The sequence below is a fragment of the Microchirus variegatus genome, assembly GCF_963457635.1.
Source record: "Microchirus variegatus genome assembly, chromosome: 3".
In the NCBI taxonomy this organism is placed as follows: Eukaryota; Metazoa; Chordata; class Actinopteri; order Pleuronectiformes; family Soleidae; genus Microchirus; species Microchirus variegatus.
Window position 1 is genome coordinate 26,499,442 of NC_139804.1, and position 17,325 is coordinate 26,516,766.

Below are 17,325 nucleotides of genomic sequence, written 5' to 3' on the forward strand. Positions count from 1 at the left end.
TGAGTAACAAGTGGAACTTTTACAGGAAGGAGAAGAAATCGGTTAAATGTTGTCAGTGTTTTTTTTGCTCCAGCTTACTCGCTCTAAACAGACATGAATTCCAGGAGCAGCAGGTTATATTAGACAAAATAGGGACAGAGGGAGGGATGTACAGTAGATAACCAGGGGAAAATCTGCAGCTAAACAAAGTTGAATGAATGAAGCAACACGTGTACGTCAACTGAGCCACATACATGCGTCACTCTCACATCTCTGTCTGTTCTTCAGCCCCAAGACCACTCAAGCATCCACCTGTAGGCCCCAATCATGTTTGTGCTCATCATCACCCCTAAAATCTCATATAATATAACAATCCGCATGGAAGGATGAGATCAGAGCATACTCTCTAATCTGAAATATGTTTTCCTGCTGGACTGAACCTTACAAGCACAAGTAGTCGATAAATAAATAAATTAATTAATAAACAAACGTGTTTGCTGTTGAGCTAAAAAGCAGATTTGTATGGAGGTAGAAATGTAAGCATATAATTCATAGTGAATATTAAATCTTCACGGCATGTCCCATGTACACTCTGAAATATGACTTCACAGTGATTGCTAAGGGAAATATCAAAGATGCAACATTCTAGTTAATTAATTCTGCTTGTTCGTAAAATGACATGTATCTGTTCAGTACGAGTTCACGAGTTTCATTTGGATGCAGCAGTAGAAACAGTGAAGTATTTCAAATCGTCCGGCTGAAGGCAACTCTCTGGATTTACTTCTACAAAAAGCTAATTCTTTGGCTAAAATGACTTCAGACACACACAGAGAGAGAGATAAGAGGGTTCATAATGGTCTGACGTTTCAGCGATTTAGAGTTGGCTCCACAAAACGGCTCAGTACTAGTTATTTTTAATCAAAGTCATAAGTATCTTGACAGGTACATTACTTTACGTGTGTCTTCATTGGTGACAGAAAGCCTTTGTATTTTATAAAATACCACAAAAAGAAACAGAAAAGCTGCCCAGTAGACTTATGATAACCCAAAAGGCTGAAATCACAACAAACTCTCCAGCACCACAAGTTATACACTGGGAAAAGTGGCACTTGACATCAAACACAGTTCTGAGGTGGTGTTTATAGATACGCCAACAACATAAGAAGCCACAGGGAGAACCTCTCACTGCCTCTGAAGGAGAGACAAATGAGTCGAAGCAGAGCTTCTGCAGACTCAGAGTATATGAACACTCCTCACACCTGGGCTTCATCAACACCAATCAGTGGCACACACACCTGACTGCAGTGAGCTGATTCTCCCTCCACTCTCACTGAGCCTGAAGATTGAGTATAAAGTACCTCAAAGGAATACTTGAGTATCTTACCAGAAACTTACTTTGGTAGAAGTTGAAGTCACTTTTTTAAATAATATTATTTAAGTAAAAGTCTTAAAGTATATTATATTTTCTGTACTTAAGTATCAAAAATAATTTTCTGGTATATACTTAAGTTTTAAAAGTCAAAGTATAAAAAAAGTGTAAAGATTGAGCCATAGTAGCCCAGTGGTAGGGCGAGTTGTCAACTGGAAGGCTGCGGGTTCAATTCCTCTGCTAGCAATCCCACGTTGCTGTGTGTGAATAGGTGAATGGCAAAACTGTAGTGTAAGCTCTACACTCTTAGAAATAAGGGTCCCAAATAAGGGCTGATGTTCTACCTGGAATCATTTGCTTCTGAAAAACCCTTTCCCTGAATAAAGGATTTTAAAAGGGTTCTTGGTGGAACGCTCCAAATGGGTTTCAGGTGGTTCTACCTGGAGCCAAAAGGGTTCTCATATGAGGACAACCCGAAGAACCATATATGGTTCTACTTAGCACTTGTATTTCTAAGAGTGTATATAAATACAGACAATTACCAAGTCTTCTTCTTATTCTGATTTTATTTGGTAGTAACGAGTAACAAAGTTAGTTAGAGGTAATGTAGTGGAGTTAAGGTTGCTAGAAATATAAATACAAAAGTAAAGAACACAAAAGTGATTTTTTTTTAAGTGCAGTAACAAAGAATTTGTACAACACTGATTTCGGTCATTTTGCGGTGGACTGGTGAACTAACCAGGGTGTGACCCCACCTATCGCCCAATGTCAGCTGAGTTATAGGCACAGCAACCCCCGCGACCCTCCGATAAAGCAGTAGATAATGAATGGATGATTTTGGTCAGAAACTTTCTAGTGGCACTGAAGTATTTATACTGGACGTGTAATGTATGGAAAGACTCTATAACCACATTGAACTGAATTATAATGAAGTCAAGTTATTTATAGGGCTCATTTAAAAACAAAGACATCATGAGCAAAGTACGTCACCGAAAATTATTAACACATTGAGGTGATTAATCTGAAAATGAAAAGACAAATGTATCAGATATCAAAATGCAGCTTCAGTCCATACAAAAACTCAGTTAACTGCCCCCATGTTTCTGTTGGCCCCGGTGAAAGTGCAGCACAGTGCTTTGGTTTAAGTTGGCGCTGGTGAGCAGCTGGAATACAAACACTACCTGTCAGCTGCTGGAGACTCGTATCGTCCTGCTGTGGCGGATAGCCGGAGATCCTGCTCTTCATTTCCTCTGCGCTGGGATGTAGTTCATATGCTCCTGACCCTGACAACATGTTATAAAACCTGAGGTAAGCCATAATGCCCTGGGATGTCACTCTAGTTGCCTTTTATTTTTCAAGTCCTCAGTTGGCTGTAATGATGACCCCAGAGCCAATGGGAGGAAATGTGTAGCAGAGCCAAACTCCCTCTGTGGTCGCTCTACCATCCATTGATGACAGAACACATTAGGAATCGACATGGATAAAACTTGGCTGGTTAAACTCAGTGCAGAGAGAGCCGGTCACCATTGTGACTAAATTAAATAGGGTTTTAACAAAGTCAATTAAGCAAAGCATTTGTCAGGGCTGAAGGGGACTAGAAGCTGTTACAGGTGCATTAGACTAGTCTATTAAAGCACTTTTACGTGGTTCCTTTATGTTTACATTTGAAACCACTTGCAGTTTGTTTTTCAGTGTAAATGATCTGAAACCAGGCATCACTGCCTTTAATATGTTTTAAGAGTTTGGATATTTTTGGACCATATCATGTTGTTTTGTTGTTTTTTTTAAAAACCAGACAAAACCATAATATGTGGAAGAACCAGCTAACCAGGAAGTAAGAATATACTGAATAGCAACCAGGGAGCAACTCTACTGGTTGTGAAAAGAATTCAGTTTGAATGTAAATATAAGTCTTTTATTGTTAGTGTGGAACAGTTCTGTTTGGTACGGTACACATTTTTTTGCATTTCTGTGAGAAATAATTCCTCTGGTACCCCAGGTATACCAGAAAATGGAACGGTTGGAGACAGTTATTTTGGTAGCCTAAGCCTTCCCATGGGGTACCAGAGTAATGGCACGGTGCGGGTGGAGCTAGACCCACGACTGTGAGCTGATTGGGCAACAGAAAAACAGTCATTCCGTTGTGACAGGTGTTTCTTCAACACTGGCAGTTTATTCTCGTGCAAAGCTTGACGTCTTGTTGAGACAAACAGCCACAAACCCAGTAGAAAACAAACACACTGCTGGATGTCCTCCGTTGTTGTCTGTTGTTTCGCATTCGATGTCATTGTTCGATGTCGTAGTTTGTTGACATCATGCATCACGCTATGTATCTTGCTGCACACCCCGCCTACCAAGTAAAGGTAAGGTTCTGCGTTGAAACACAAGCCCGACCGAGCACTTTAGCATCTCAAATCGTACCATAATGTACAAAACCCAACATAACGTGATGGAAACACAGCTATGGAGAGAAGGTGGTCTTGAAATAGATGAGTCCAAGGGTTTCTTGAAGATAGAGAGAGAGAGAGACTCCACTGCTCTGATAGCATTAGTGAGTTCATCACGATCAGCAGAACAGTCTGGACGCAGTGGTCGCGAAGGAGCATAAGAATTATGAAGTTGTTAAAAATAAGTCTTTAGTATATGGTTGTAGAGCCAGGAGTCATTCTGAAGGCAAGGAAACAACATGTTCACCTCTATAGATGTGTATATACTAGACAACACATAAATCAGGCAATATGTCAGACGACTCAGCTGTTTTCATCGTAAAAGTGAAGAAGGTGGTGAGCATGTGTGCCAAAACAGCCGCAGAGAGGCTCATGGGAAAGCCTTTTGCTGGATCCCCACAGATCCAGAGAGACAGCAGAGGTGAATCTCTGCTATGAAACATGCTCAAAGCGAGCAGGGGAAGACGAAGCGACGGATTTCATGGTTAGCTCTTGGTAAATCATGGACTCAGACTAGATTTACCTAGAGCTATTCTGAAGATGAAGATGTCAGGATTAGATACTGAAGGTCTGGAGTAATAGCCTCTTTCCAAACTCGTAAAAAGCACGCAGGGACACGACAAGGTTAAGATATATTCAGTCTGTCAAGCTTTGTGATATATTGGTCAATCTCCATGGATTTAAAGTGTGCAGAGAACTCTGACAGGTTGAATCCAGCACCAGTCCTGTTCTTTTTTTGTGCCCTATCTTAGACTGCCATGATGGACGTTCAGAGACCATGTGCCAATTCAGGTTTGTTACAGAACAGCAGGCGGCTGCATTCTGGATCATTTGCAGTTACATGAAAAGAGGCCAGAAGACTTTGCATTAGTCGAAGCAGGAGATGACCCTATCCTGTACAAAGAGTTTGGTGGAGTCAAGTAAGGCTTGAATTGAATTTCCTAATGTTATCAATGAAGTTGGCACAACCCTATTTATTTAAGTTGACTTTTATCTATCTATATTTCTTATTTCGTGTTGTTTTTCCTGTTTTAATTTCAAATTCACATCTTGACTCATTTCAGTGGTTTTCTCTCTCTGCCCTCCTGAGTTTCCCTCCTCCTCGATTACCTGCACCTGCCCTAATGCATCACACCTGCTGCTAATTGTGTCTTCCCTCCCAGAGTCTATTTAGTCTCTGCCTCTCTCTTTGTCTGTGCCACTTTGTTTGTGTCTGTCATGGGGTTTCTTAGTGTCTCTCTTGACTGTTTTTCTGATTACTGGGTTTTGCTGCAGCTTTTCACACTTAGAGCCTTTGCTGTTTGCACTGATTCCTTTGTACCTTACTCAATCTGTCAGTCAAGACTCTTGAGCTTTGCATTAAATGCTCAGAGCCTGCATTTGAGTCATTGTCTCCTTGGATCTGTGTGATAGATTTAATCACATTTAATGAATGGGGGATTTAATCACAGAGTACATGGTCACGCGTTCATTGTTATTTACAGTCCACGGTTTCCAGAGTTACATGTGTGCTACACACTTTGTCCATAAAACACACACATTATGATGTAAAATGGACGGAACAGAATGAAATTTTGGTTAAAATATTTCATTTTTAGCCATTCAGCCACCAATGGTTGAATCAGGTGACACGTTAATTTCAGAATTGACGAGGTACTCGCTTTCTGCAACGCTTCTTTAGGGGATTTGCACTGACCAGAGCCACTGAAGTTAAATTTACATTAAGAGTTATACTTCTCCCTGACAAGAAACCATAATCACATCATAACTGCTTCCTGGCACAATTTACTTTCTGGCTTTTTATGAGTCAGTGGACTTTTTTTTTTTTAAACATACAATTTACACACTATAAATCCCCCCAACGCTAACATAATTTCCTGTTTTACAGAATTGTTGTGTTAGTGAATCCATTTAACTTTTCCATATTGTTGGTTGTCATTTAACACAACATAAGTTCTCTTACAAAGGAGCTGAGCCACAAATGACATTCATCAGTCAGGCACTGCAGCATAGACCTGCACAGTAACAACCACTAAAGCCAGCTGTTAGGAAAGCAACTACTTCAGGGCTTTAGAGCTACACTGATGGGCCATGACAGATTGAGTCCCCCCTATGGTTTGGGGCCTCTCTGTTCTCAGACTTGCTGGAGCTTTATTAGACATCAGTATTACTCCCTGTGGAATCGTGTCACCTAGCCTGACCTGCACGGACTTCTTAGGCCCCTGATTCGCTGAGAGCTCCTCAGCCGTGGGCCGGGACTCTGCGGCGGGAGGAGGCTACGCTTTAGGCACGTGCTGTAAATCAACAGGCGACAACAACCAGGGATGCTATACCTGCTCCACTGGGTGAACATGCTTGATAAACAATTGTTTATCTGAAGGATATGACAATCTCTGACCAAAATCTTCACACATGCTAAAAAGTTGCATTATCTTATTTGCATCTCCTTTTCTTTTTTGTAACTCAGGACGTTACTTTCCGAATACATGGTTATCTATCATAAATTCATATTCGACATTAATGTCATTCCTCCGTCTTGGAGACATAAGCGTCTCCTACAACCTATGGTAGATGAAGCATAAAGGGATTTATGTGAAGTGAGAGCAATCAGTATTTCAGCTCATCCTCCATGCTGCTGCTGCTGCTGCTGGGACTGCTGAGGGTTTGCTTTGCTGACTGGAGTTTTGCAGGATCAAGAACACAGTCAAGCACATTATTGAATTTTGACAGCTCTGGTTTATTAATGCTCTCCACAAAGGCCGCTCTCCCAAAATCATATAACTACACTGACATGTCGAGACAAGAAGCAGAGCATATTCATCTGTATGCTTAGGCGAGAGCTCGGTGCTCGCAGTTCTTTGCTCTGACCTTAAAACAGAGTTAACCAAGTTGGTTTTAGTAAGTGTTTTAAATTTTGTATAGCCATGAGCCTAAAAGAGCCTATTTTCTTTAAATAAACTGCTTGTACCTGCAGCAATTTGTAAATCAAACTCTCAAAAACTGTAGTTTCAAGGCTAGTACATATGTATCTTTGCATGAACAAAGCTGGCAGACTAAAGGAAAATCCAGTAAGTCAGATTTTCTGTTTCTTCTCTGCTAATGTCTAAATTCTATTCTTTTTGTTCCACACGTTTGGTGAGGAGATTCAGTTAATTATTCCATATGAGGGTAAATTGTCTGCTAATGCTTTGAACTATTGACATTCTCCACGTTAGCACAACTGTGAAGGTACTGATATCAACAAAAACAGAACAAATTCTCTCTCTGCACGTTTTGCTTTCTCTACTGCTGCCTTCGATCCATGTGCACTCGAAACAAGACGGCGGAAAAAATTCTGACCGCTGCCACCAATTTTACATATAATTGCAATGATGGCTGAACAAACCAGGAGCATTGTGTGGGATTATTTGAACCCAGTGCTGATACATATTCCACAAAAATCATATTATGTGGTATCAGATTTCTCTTGTTGACCTCCGGCAAGGAGGTTCTGTATATGTTTTCGCCGGAGTTTGTATGTCTGTTAGTGACCAACATAACTCGAAAAGTTACAAATGGATTTGGATGAAATTTTCAGAAAATGTCCACAATGGCAGATTCGTGGATGCTATCACTGGTTACAACACTCGCTGTCTGACCCAGGCATGCCGGCAGGGTGTATTTTGTAGGCACTGACCTGCCTTGGTGTAGAGCTTAGATCAGGCCCAAAAAATCAAGCCTGACCCGACCCGAGCCCGTGCACGTTGTGTCCGAGCCCGACCCGGCCTGACACATTAACTGTAATTACGGGCCCGATTTAAACCCGACATTTTTATTAATACGTGAGCCGTAAATGCACACGTACGACCACGTCCTCCCCACAGCAGGAGCTTGTTGTACCTGCTGCCACAGTCTAATTTACAACAACAGAGCCGCTGAGATCCGCTTCCATGAACACATATGTTGCTAATGACGATACACTTTCTGGTTTTTTAATGATGCGTTCATGGCCACAGGTTTTTACACCTTCACACAATACGACGTGCTATAATATACCACAGAACAAGACGAGGGAGAAAAAACACAAATGCTTGATCAAGGCCTGACCCTTGGCTCGGGCAGAGAATCTAAACTCTACCTTGGCGGAGGTCTACGCTCTCCGAGTGCTTTCCTAGTTTCTATTGTTAAGGAATTTTAATCTCAGCCAATATGTTGAGCTAATCAACTGACCAAATAGACCTTTACATTTTTACCATCGTCACTCTCTCATATCTGTATATTGGATACATGGCCAGCAAGCAGTTCATGTGTTTTAGCATAAATGCTTGAATTGGGGGTCTTGGCAAAAAATAAAAAATCCCAAAAAGGTGGGCTATTCCTTTAAAATATCTGCCAATATCCTGAGTGATTACATAAATCATGACCCTTAAATTGTAAAACTGCCGGCCGGAGCCATGTGTTAGTTTGTGTACACAGCTTTCGCTGCCAAATTTGCAACATGAAATTCCGGACGAGTCTCAGTGAAAACACTAACAGCTTTGTCTGTTTCCATCCCGATGTGTTTCACTGACCCTATCTCTCACTCCTCCGCACATCAAATTCATTCAAGGTTTTTCTTTCATGCCCGCTGCATGGAGGAGGTTGTTATGAGTCACAGTTGCCAGCTTGAATCCAGTGTTTTTAGATCTTTTATTATCTGTGAGATCAGTTTTCTGGTTTTACAGTTTGTCATAGGGGTGCGTTATCGCACATCACCCTCCCTACAGTATGTCTCCTAAACTCCCACATGTCTCGGTGTTTGATGCGGGCAACGAGTTGACCCAATGCACACGCACAATAAGTCGAGTTAAAAGGCGTTTTCTCTGCTCGGCACGAATGTAATTACAACCAGATTAAATGTGGGTAAAATGCTACAAAAGGTCACTGCACAGATAAAACAGGCCTTTGGTGTTTGTTATCTGGGACATATTTATACACAGTGTAGCCACTCTGTGTCAATGCACATGAAGGATGATGATGATGATGATGGTGATGATGAATAAACGGAGACTTTGTAGTCTTAAGTTTAGAGGTTGTTTTTTTTCCACAAAGGAAAATAAATAAATGAAGGTCAGATATTGCATTTTTAATAATCCGTAGACTTCGTATATGCAGGGAAACACCTGCTCTGTTGAATAAAGCTCTGTCTGTAGTTTTATCTGGTAGGAAATCTAGTTGAAGGATCCAAATGGAGCTGTGACTGTCAATAGTTTGGTCTGGATTGGGCTTAAGTAATTATGATCTATTCGATGTGGACTTTTTTCTGTTTTTTTTCCCCCTCGTCAACCAAAATACAAACATTCTCATTGGAACGAGTCAAACTGGAAAGAGTTTAGCCAAATGTAAACTTGTGTTGTTTTTCCAGGTCCTTGGAGTTTTTCGTTTTTTGGGAGACGTCACCGTGAGATGGGATTAAAATATCAAATAGGCTTTTGGGACGATGACAAAAGAAACAGCAGTTTTATGTGTCCTCTTCAGCAGACTGGCTGCGTCTGTTGGCGGCCACTGAATGTGAGCTCTATGTTCTGACTGACAGGAGGATGAATGGGTTTATTACCTCTACACTCGACTGCCAGTCATCATAGACGTCCCTATGCACGCCTGCAAAGCCACTCTATAGCGTAGAGTACAGGTATATATTCATAGTCATTCTGTCACCTGCCAAGACTAATCAAGTCCCTTGTACACAGGGAACACTATGCACACTGATGTATTTTTGTTCTCACATCAATTCCACAGACAACAGACTTTTCCATCTCTTTTAGCAGGAGTTCAACCCTCTCCATTTTCACTGTCACACTCTCGATCCAGCTCAAATCCCATCTCATCCTGTTTTATCAGCAAAATCACACCAGAGAGACTCCTGGAGCCAGCGCTTATCTGATGCTGCCTCCTCTAACTTTTCCACTGGTGATAAACATCAGGTACTATATCCAACTCATACCTGTGCAAAAAAAATGAACAGAAAAAAGCTTCATGAGGTGAAAAAACAGTTTCACTACACATTTCAAATGCCTCCGTTTGTCAATTTCATAAAAACATTTTTAGGAAATTGCACTATTTCTGCATTGGTAAGGTTCTTCAGTCTCTTATGCCTCAAGATTATATTAAAATTGCACGATTATGCGCCTAACAAACTACAACCAATGCCAGTGTGACCTGGTGGTTTATTATAACACTGAGAACCCTTTAAAGAAATATGAGCTGAAATTGTGATTCTCAGTAGAACAGTGATTGGTATTATGCAAAATTCAGCCGGTCAGGTTTGCTTTCACGTTGCACTTAAGTGAAACGAACCAAACCTTTTGAATACTGTATTCCCCTCCTTGCCTGAGGCGGTGCTGCATCAAAAATGACTGAAGGAGAAGACAAGACCACAATGAACAAGAAAGCTAATTGATTGGTTAATGCAGGACAACTTTTGTTTCCTCCACATCAGAGCAAAACATGGAGCTGCAGCAAATCCTATGGTTTTATGTGAACATACGACACGTACTGCAACAGTGGGCTCAGACATTTCTCCCGGCTATCGTTCTGGTTGTGTTTACCCACAATGCCCTGCGTTGCAGTCCGCTCCCTGCATTTGGTTCAATTGAAGCAAACCAAGACCTATGTTTTAGGCGGACCAGAGTTTGGATAGAGCACCGCCCCTTTGCTTCCGTTCATTCCTATGAAAATGCTCACCCAGCCCATATGCCAAAAAAGTTTTTGACTTCCGCGTTTTTTTTCGGGTTATGGGGCCCATATAGCGTGCACATTAGTGTCACTAACATAATGCTTCGCAGCTATGTGAACGAGCCGTCCGCGTTATTAGCATATGGGAGTATGCCAATAACGTGCGCTAGCGGATTTCATGAATACCGACGTCACGTTAACTTTGGCTTTAATTTGTAGGATGATTGTGATCTACAGGCCATCACAATCATCCTCTGTATACATGCAGGAGTAATCTGACTATAAATCACATTATCCAGTTATGTTAGTCTGACTAAGACCAGCTCGATTTTAGTCAGGCTATTATGTTAACATGACATTAAGAAAACTGAATTATTGTCTTTTTAACATGCATGTACATGCACTCATTGTTTCCATTGTATTCAAGACCAGTCTGATGCAGAATAATTATGTCAGAAACAAACAAACAAAAACAATCACACAAAGTTACCCACTGCAGCTTTAAGGGATTTAATAGCTGATATATTCAAAGGCATTTAAAAAGCAGTCAGTAGCTCATAAACCTATTCCTTATTAATGCATGATACTAAATATAACTTGATTTTTATAGCAGGGTTTGCATCACTCATGTCTTATTTTTGAAGTCTGAAGCAACAACTCTACTGGAGGCTGTTGAATCCTCTGAATAATCGGCACAAGATAACACCACTCCGCACTCTGTAGTGCCGTTGGCAGTGGGGCGGCAAGGTGATCTAGAGGCCATCACAATCATCCAGAGTATCTGTGTCATCTCTGATGTTCCATCGCAGGAGCCAGGCTCTGTCTTCACCTCCATTACACCATCAAATCAAAGATGAAAGATCCTAGCGAGGACTAGACGGCGAAAACCATCACACAGGAGAAGCGATCTCCTTTTTATTATAGTTTTCCAATTAAGTCGCTGCTTAATCGCTGGCTGGTGTCTGTGTTTTCCACATGTCGCCCAACTTCCCATAACAGAGCTGCTTTATGCCGCAGCAGAGCCTGCCAGCACTTATCATATCAGCATGTAACTGGACGGAGCCAATGTGAGTCAAACTGCACATTTTCCGGCACGCTCAAAGACAAACTGCAGCTCAGTCGCTAAGTCAGTCACTGGTCTGGTCTTGCATGAAACAAAAAGCAGTATCAGAAATATCAGAACAAGGCAGAACTCTGTTTGGCCTGTACAGCGCCCCCCCACCCCCCCCTATACACACACACACACACACACACACTCCCCACCCTGACCCCACCACCATATGCCAAAAATTAACATACAAGTTTCTCTTTGTATCCATATTTAAAACTTGATGGAGAAGAATTGAGCCTTTATATGAAGGCGAGGTTGTGTGTTTATCCAGCAGTGCCAGCACCAGGAAACAAGAGAAAGCCCCCATTGCTGCTGGTGGAAGCAGGAAAGGGTCGGAGACTGCGGGACTGTGGGAGGAAAGGTGACTGGAGACGGAGAGAGAGAAGGAGAAAGAAAGTCTTTGAGTGACAGTAATTTAGGAACGCCGACGTTTTGCGATTTTCCTGCTCTTTAGGAAAACATACAGACTTCTGGGTACAGCATTTGGCACCAAAGCAAAGATGCCTTTTACCATCAAAAGGTCTTTGTAAAATTTCTCATCACTTTTTGTGCAGTGATAAAACAAAAATTGTATTATTTTTTTCCCATTCAAATCAAAATATCACCAATAAAGAATCACTTTATCCTCCACATGAAGGTCGTGGGGGCGCTGTTGCCAATCCCAGCTGACATGTCACCAGTCCATCACAGGGACACATAGAGACAAACAACCATTCACACTCACTTTAGAGTGTCCAATTTACCTAATCCCCAAATATGCATGTTTTTGGACTGTGAGAGGAAACCGGAGAACCTGGAGAAAACCCATGCACAAACACGGGGAGATTCCAGGCATCAAATTGGCAGGTGTTGCATTGAAGTGAAAATGTCCCCAGAAACCTCTTTCTAGGCTATGTTTACACTAGCACGGGTATTTTTAAAAAAGGAGACTTTCTCCTGCGTTGTGCCTTTCGGCGATTTCACCTCTGAAAACCATTCTTTCTAAAAAACTCTGTTTTCGTGTTTGCATGTAAACGGAGAAAAACAGAGAAAATCTGAGTTTTAGGCAATCTACGCTCCAAAAATGCAACCTTTTTACATTTGGTTATGATCATTTTTACATGTTTGCATTCGCAAATACAGCTCCTATATTACGTAGAAGAGCAGAGACGCGTTAGGACTCGGAGGTGAGCCAGACCGCGTCCCCGTCAGTATCGCCGGTTTTGGGTCCGACTTGGGCGGACTGCTGTCTGGTGGGAGAATTTTGAGAGGGTCAGAGGTCAGTCATTGTTGTTGTCGATGAGGATTCTGATTGGCTTGTATGGCTTTCTCCTTCTTCTTACACTGCCATCCACAGGCTTGGGGTAGTTATTTTGGAAAAATATCTGTTTTTAAAAAATATCCAGCTAGTGTAAACGTAGCCTTAGACTGCGTTTCAAAAATCTAATCCCTAAAATATATGAAGCATTTCTTTTTTAGATGTTAATTATTTGGCATGATCATGGTCCTGTTAGTGTTTATAGATGTGATAAACCAAAATAAACGTGTGATCATTCAAATTCACAAAGAGAAATACTGCAGGACCATGAGCCTTTGTTTCATACTCCATGAAAAGAATCACAAAACTGTTCAAAAACAAATAACCTGGCAAAGTTTTAGTCAAAGAGATAATAAGGAAGAAGAGTTGAACATACAGAGGATTTATTCTGTTCATCCTGGTTTCTACACAAACATTTAAATAAGCATTTTTCATTAAGACTGGCTCGGCAAGTTTCTTCCTTATGTTTACCACATGACATACGCACCATAGCAATGTACATCTTTTGTTGAAATGCACTGAACACTGCCTGGACTCCTCGGCCTCCTCGTGACCTCCTGGCCTGGGCTCCATGCTCATGCTGCTCAGCAAGGCCTGAGGTTTGGAGGTTTCAAACTAAAACAACCTTCTGCGCTCTTTTCGCTTCATATTTGACCTTCTTTTTTTTTTTATTATTATTATTATTATTCCGAAACGAGACACTGGATAAATCACACTGACTATGAAGGGCCCCCTTGTTCAGTTAGAATAACAAAGACAGGGAAACCCTGGTGGAGGAGTTTGCAGTCATTTTTGCCTGTAAGTGAGTGTGAGTGCATCTGAGCTCAAGATCTGACTGAGAGAGGGAGCCTCATTTCCTCTGTGATGGATGAGCCTATTAGCTGTCCACTGTTAGCACAGGTTTAACCTTACACCACAGACTGATGATTGTAGTGACCATGAGGAGGAGGAGGAGGAAGAGGAGGAGGGACCGGCTGAAGACGAGATGATGAGGTGCAGTGTGGAAGAAGTCTGGAATGTGTTTACACTTGTCAATATATGAACATTTACCTCACACCAGAGGGACATCAGAGCAGTTTCTCACATGAGATGATGTTCACTTTTAATCCATTCTAAGTACATGGAATATTCATCATAATCTCATGTATGTTTATTGATATTGAGATTTAAAGTGATGATTCCAAAATCTGGGCTGCACGATGCACGTTGGGTCCGCACACGCAGAAGTTTACCAGGACCTTAAGAAAACCTATACAGGGTAGGGTCAAAAACAGTGAGACAATAAATGCAGTTTCGTATGGAGAGATTCCCTCAGGTCACATGTCAAACAAATGTTTCCGTGTGATTAGATAAGCTCAGCAGCTGTGATCCCACAGCATGAGAATTTAAAACGACATGCAAACTCGACAACTATTTTCTATATTGATCCTGCCTTAATTCCAACTGCTCTTAAAAAAATATAGATTAATGATGGTGAATTTTAAGTCACACACACACACGTGAGACAGAATTGTGTGGGTTAGATGGTCATTTCTGACCCAAAACACACACACACACACAGGTTGTAAGGTTTCCATGACTTCAGAGGACATTACATTGACTTACATTAATCCTGACCCTGACCCAAACCTTACCCTAACCCTACCCTCAACCTAACCTTCACACACAGGTTTGTGGAGCTCTTCTCCTGAGGACACTGCATTGATTTCCATTAATCTGGACAGCCTAAACAAAGTGTTATCCTTGACATTAACTATAACTAGTTCCTCAGAAATGAGGTTCTGCCTCATGAGAACCAGGCGCTGATCTTCACGCCCGGTCCCGACAAAGACACTTTTTATGCCAGAAAATGTCCAAAAGAGTTGTATGCAAACATTTCTACGAAACACACACACACAGACCCTTCAGATGTGGAGTGTTTCCAGAGGACAGTGCACCTGATTCCCTCATCTGTCCACAGGTTATATTTAGGACTCATTTAACGAACCAGTGACCAGGCTTACAGGCAGATGGGGGGGTTTAAAGGGGGAGGAGGGGTGAGGGGAAGAAGCCAATGGAGGGTCAGAGATAGTTGATATGCCTGTGTGTGTGTGTGTGTGTGTGTGTGTGTGTGTGTGTGTGTGTGTGTGTGTGTGTGTGTGTGTGTGTGTGTGTGTGTGTGTGTGTGTGTGTGTGTGTGTGTGTGTGTGTGTGTGTGTGTGTGTGTGTGTGTGTGTGTGTGTGTGTGTGTGTGTGTGTGTGTGTGTGTCCTCCAACTGCTCTCACTCTCTTTATAACCCCCAACTTTATCTGCACTGCCAGCTTTAATTCTTACACATGCACTTCTGCTCTCTCTCTCTCTCTCTCTGACTGACTGTGTATCCCTGTGTCGGCCCACCATGTGTCCTCCCTCACTCACTCTGTGGAACATGTGTCACTCGCACTCTCTCTCTCTGGCATGCGCTCTGTATCTCTCAGGCTCTTTCTCCCTCCTCTCTCTCTCTCTCTCTCTCCAGCTGACGGCATGTAATTGAAATGGTGAAACGCATGAAATCATGACAAATGGTTGGAGGTATTTGTGCTTCATCATCATCATTGCAGACTCTCTCTCTCTCGGCTTGTAATCAAACTGCTCGGACACTCGGCAAAAGGCGGCAGATATTTGTGCTTCATCATCATAATTATAACGAAACCCCAAACCCTGTCCCCTCCCCCCTCCCCCCACAGAGGGCATCTACACACTTGGCTGTGGCACAGAATGAGTCAATGACTGGTGACTCTTTGGCCCGCACGTGTTGTGTTTCCCGTCAAACGAGTCCCTGAGAAAGGGGATATGCAGATTAGCGAGATTAAGCGAGATCAGCGCAATCAAACGTGGCCGTGTCTCAGTGAGTGGAGGACAACAAATTGAATTTAAACCCAACTCGGGTTTGAACGTCACCGCTGGTCCACCTCTGAAACTAAACAACTGGGGCGGGGGGGAGATCAAACTTCCTGGTGTGTACTGTTGCAGGATTTGTTATCTTAGGAAACAGATATAGAGCAGTGATTAACATTAGACAGGCGGCTGCACCATGCTGGGCCCACTGGCCTGGGTTTGATCACCAACAGTTAGTCCTTACAGTTTTCACTGATTAAAAAAAACAAAAAAAAACTGGGTGCATCTCTTGGTGTCTATAATCCACAAATCTATAAGCATAATGTAATCTTTATTTTATATAACTTAGTAAAAAACACTTCTGCAACATTCCAACCACTAACAATTCGGTTTACAGAATACTGACTATGGCTCTGTGCGACTCTGACTTTCACATGTTTTGATCTCGTCTCACACTGGATGTGATTTATTTTATGTCGAGACAACATTGAGATAGTAAAGTGAGACAACAGGAGTGAATTTTATGTGCCTTCACCCACCCCTGCGCTGCCACTGTATAAAAACAAACGCTCCCTCAGTCAGGTTTGTCAGTGTTGCTCAGCATGTGATGCTGCATCCAAAAATAGAGGCAGAATAATCAAAAAAGTGAATAAAAGTTCCGTACTGCAGCTTTAAATGGTACTGTTACATTACTGTGTGTAGTGTGTGTACTTATGGTTTTTCACAACTTCAAAATTAAACATACAAACACTTTTGAACAGATTATTTTCCTAAAACTTACGGGACTGACATTCAAAACAAACAAACACATCACAAGCGTACGTCATCATCATCATGATCATCACAGAATATTCTTTGGTTTGTTGTAAACCAAATGTCATTTGCTAGTGAGAGAACGAAACATGAGCAACAAGTTGCACATATGTGCGTCTGCAACGCGACACCGTCCTGGTGGGAGATCCCTCTGTGAACAGACTGGTTTCTTTTTCTGCCCAGTGCCTGAAGAGTGTTTCTGCTTTCACTGGGAGTCTTAAATGTTCTGTGCCTGGCAGATGGCAGGTGTCGTGTCTTTCAACAAGTATATTTGTGCTTTTATTTGTTTCAGTACAGTATAATTTACTGTATTTGTATTTTAGTTATTCTTGCATCTTGGTAGATTCTTCTTTTTGTTATAAATGTGGTGTACATTGATCTAATCACTACAATCTATTTCTGCCAAGTTAACACTCCTGAACAGAAACAGAATTATTATTCATGTGCTAAGTATTCCTGATATTGTGCCACCACATTTTTATCAGGTTGCTCCATCTATTTGTGTTGTAAAGTCTATTTTGAACCGAGGTCTCGCTTGAATCATGATCCAAATAAAGATCGAGTGGGTAAAGAATAGTTTAGGTGTTTTTATTTCACAGCAGAGCACAAAGCACTGCAGGGCAGAGTTGAATCATTCTAGTCTGGTGTTTTTTATTCCAGCTTGATAATGATTTGATAACATGACACGACAGACACCTTTTACACGCACCGGAATGTCAGCGGGGGAATACGGAGTCTGGGATATCAACAACTGCTCCT

At 41.8% G+C, this 17,325-nt stretch overlaps 1 protein-coding gene across 1 annotated transcript in view; it reads left to right on the plus strand.

Annotated features, from left to right (window-relative positions):
* The window catches only part of grk7b (G protein-coupled receptor kinase 7b), a gene marked incomplete at both ends in the record, with an annotated part of 29,199 nt that extends 17,834 nt beyond the window's left edge, over positions 1-11,365 (plus strand). The window contains one exon of the mRNA XM_083886921.1: positions 11,298-11,365. Within this exon, the coding sequence (XP_083743047.1) occupies positions 11,298-11,365 (68 nt within the window). The remainder of the gene's footprint in view (positions 1-11,297) is intronic.
* Positions 11,366-17,325: the final 5,960 nt, after the last annotated feature.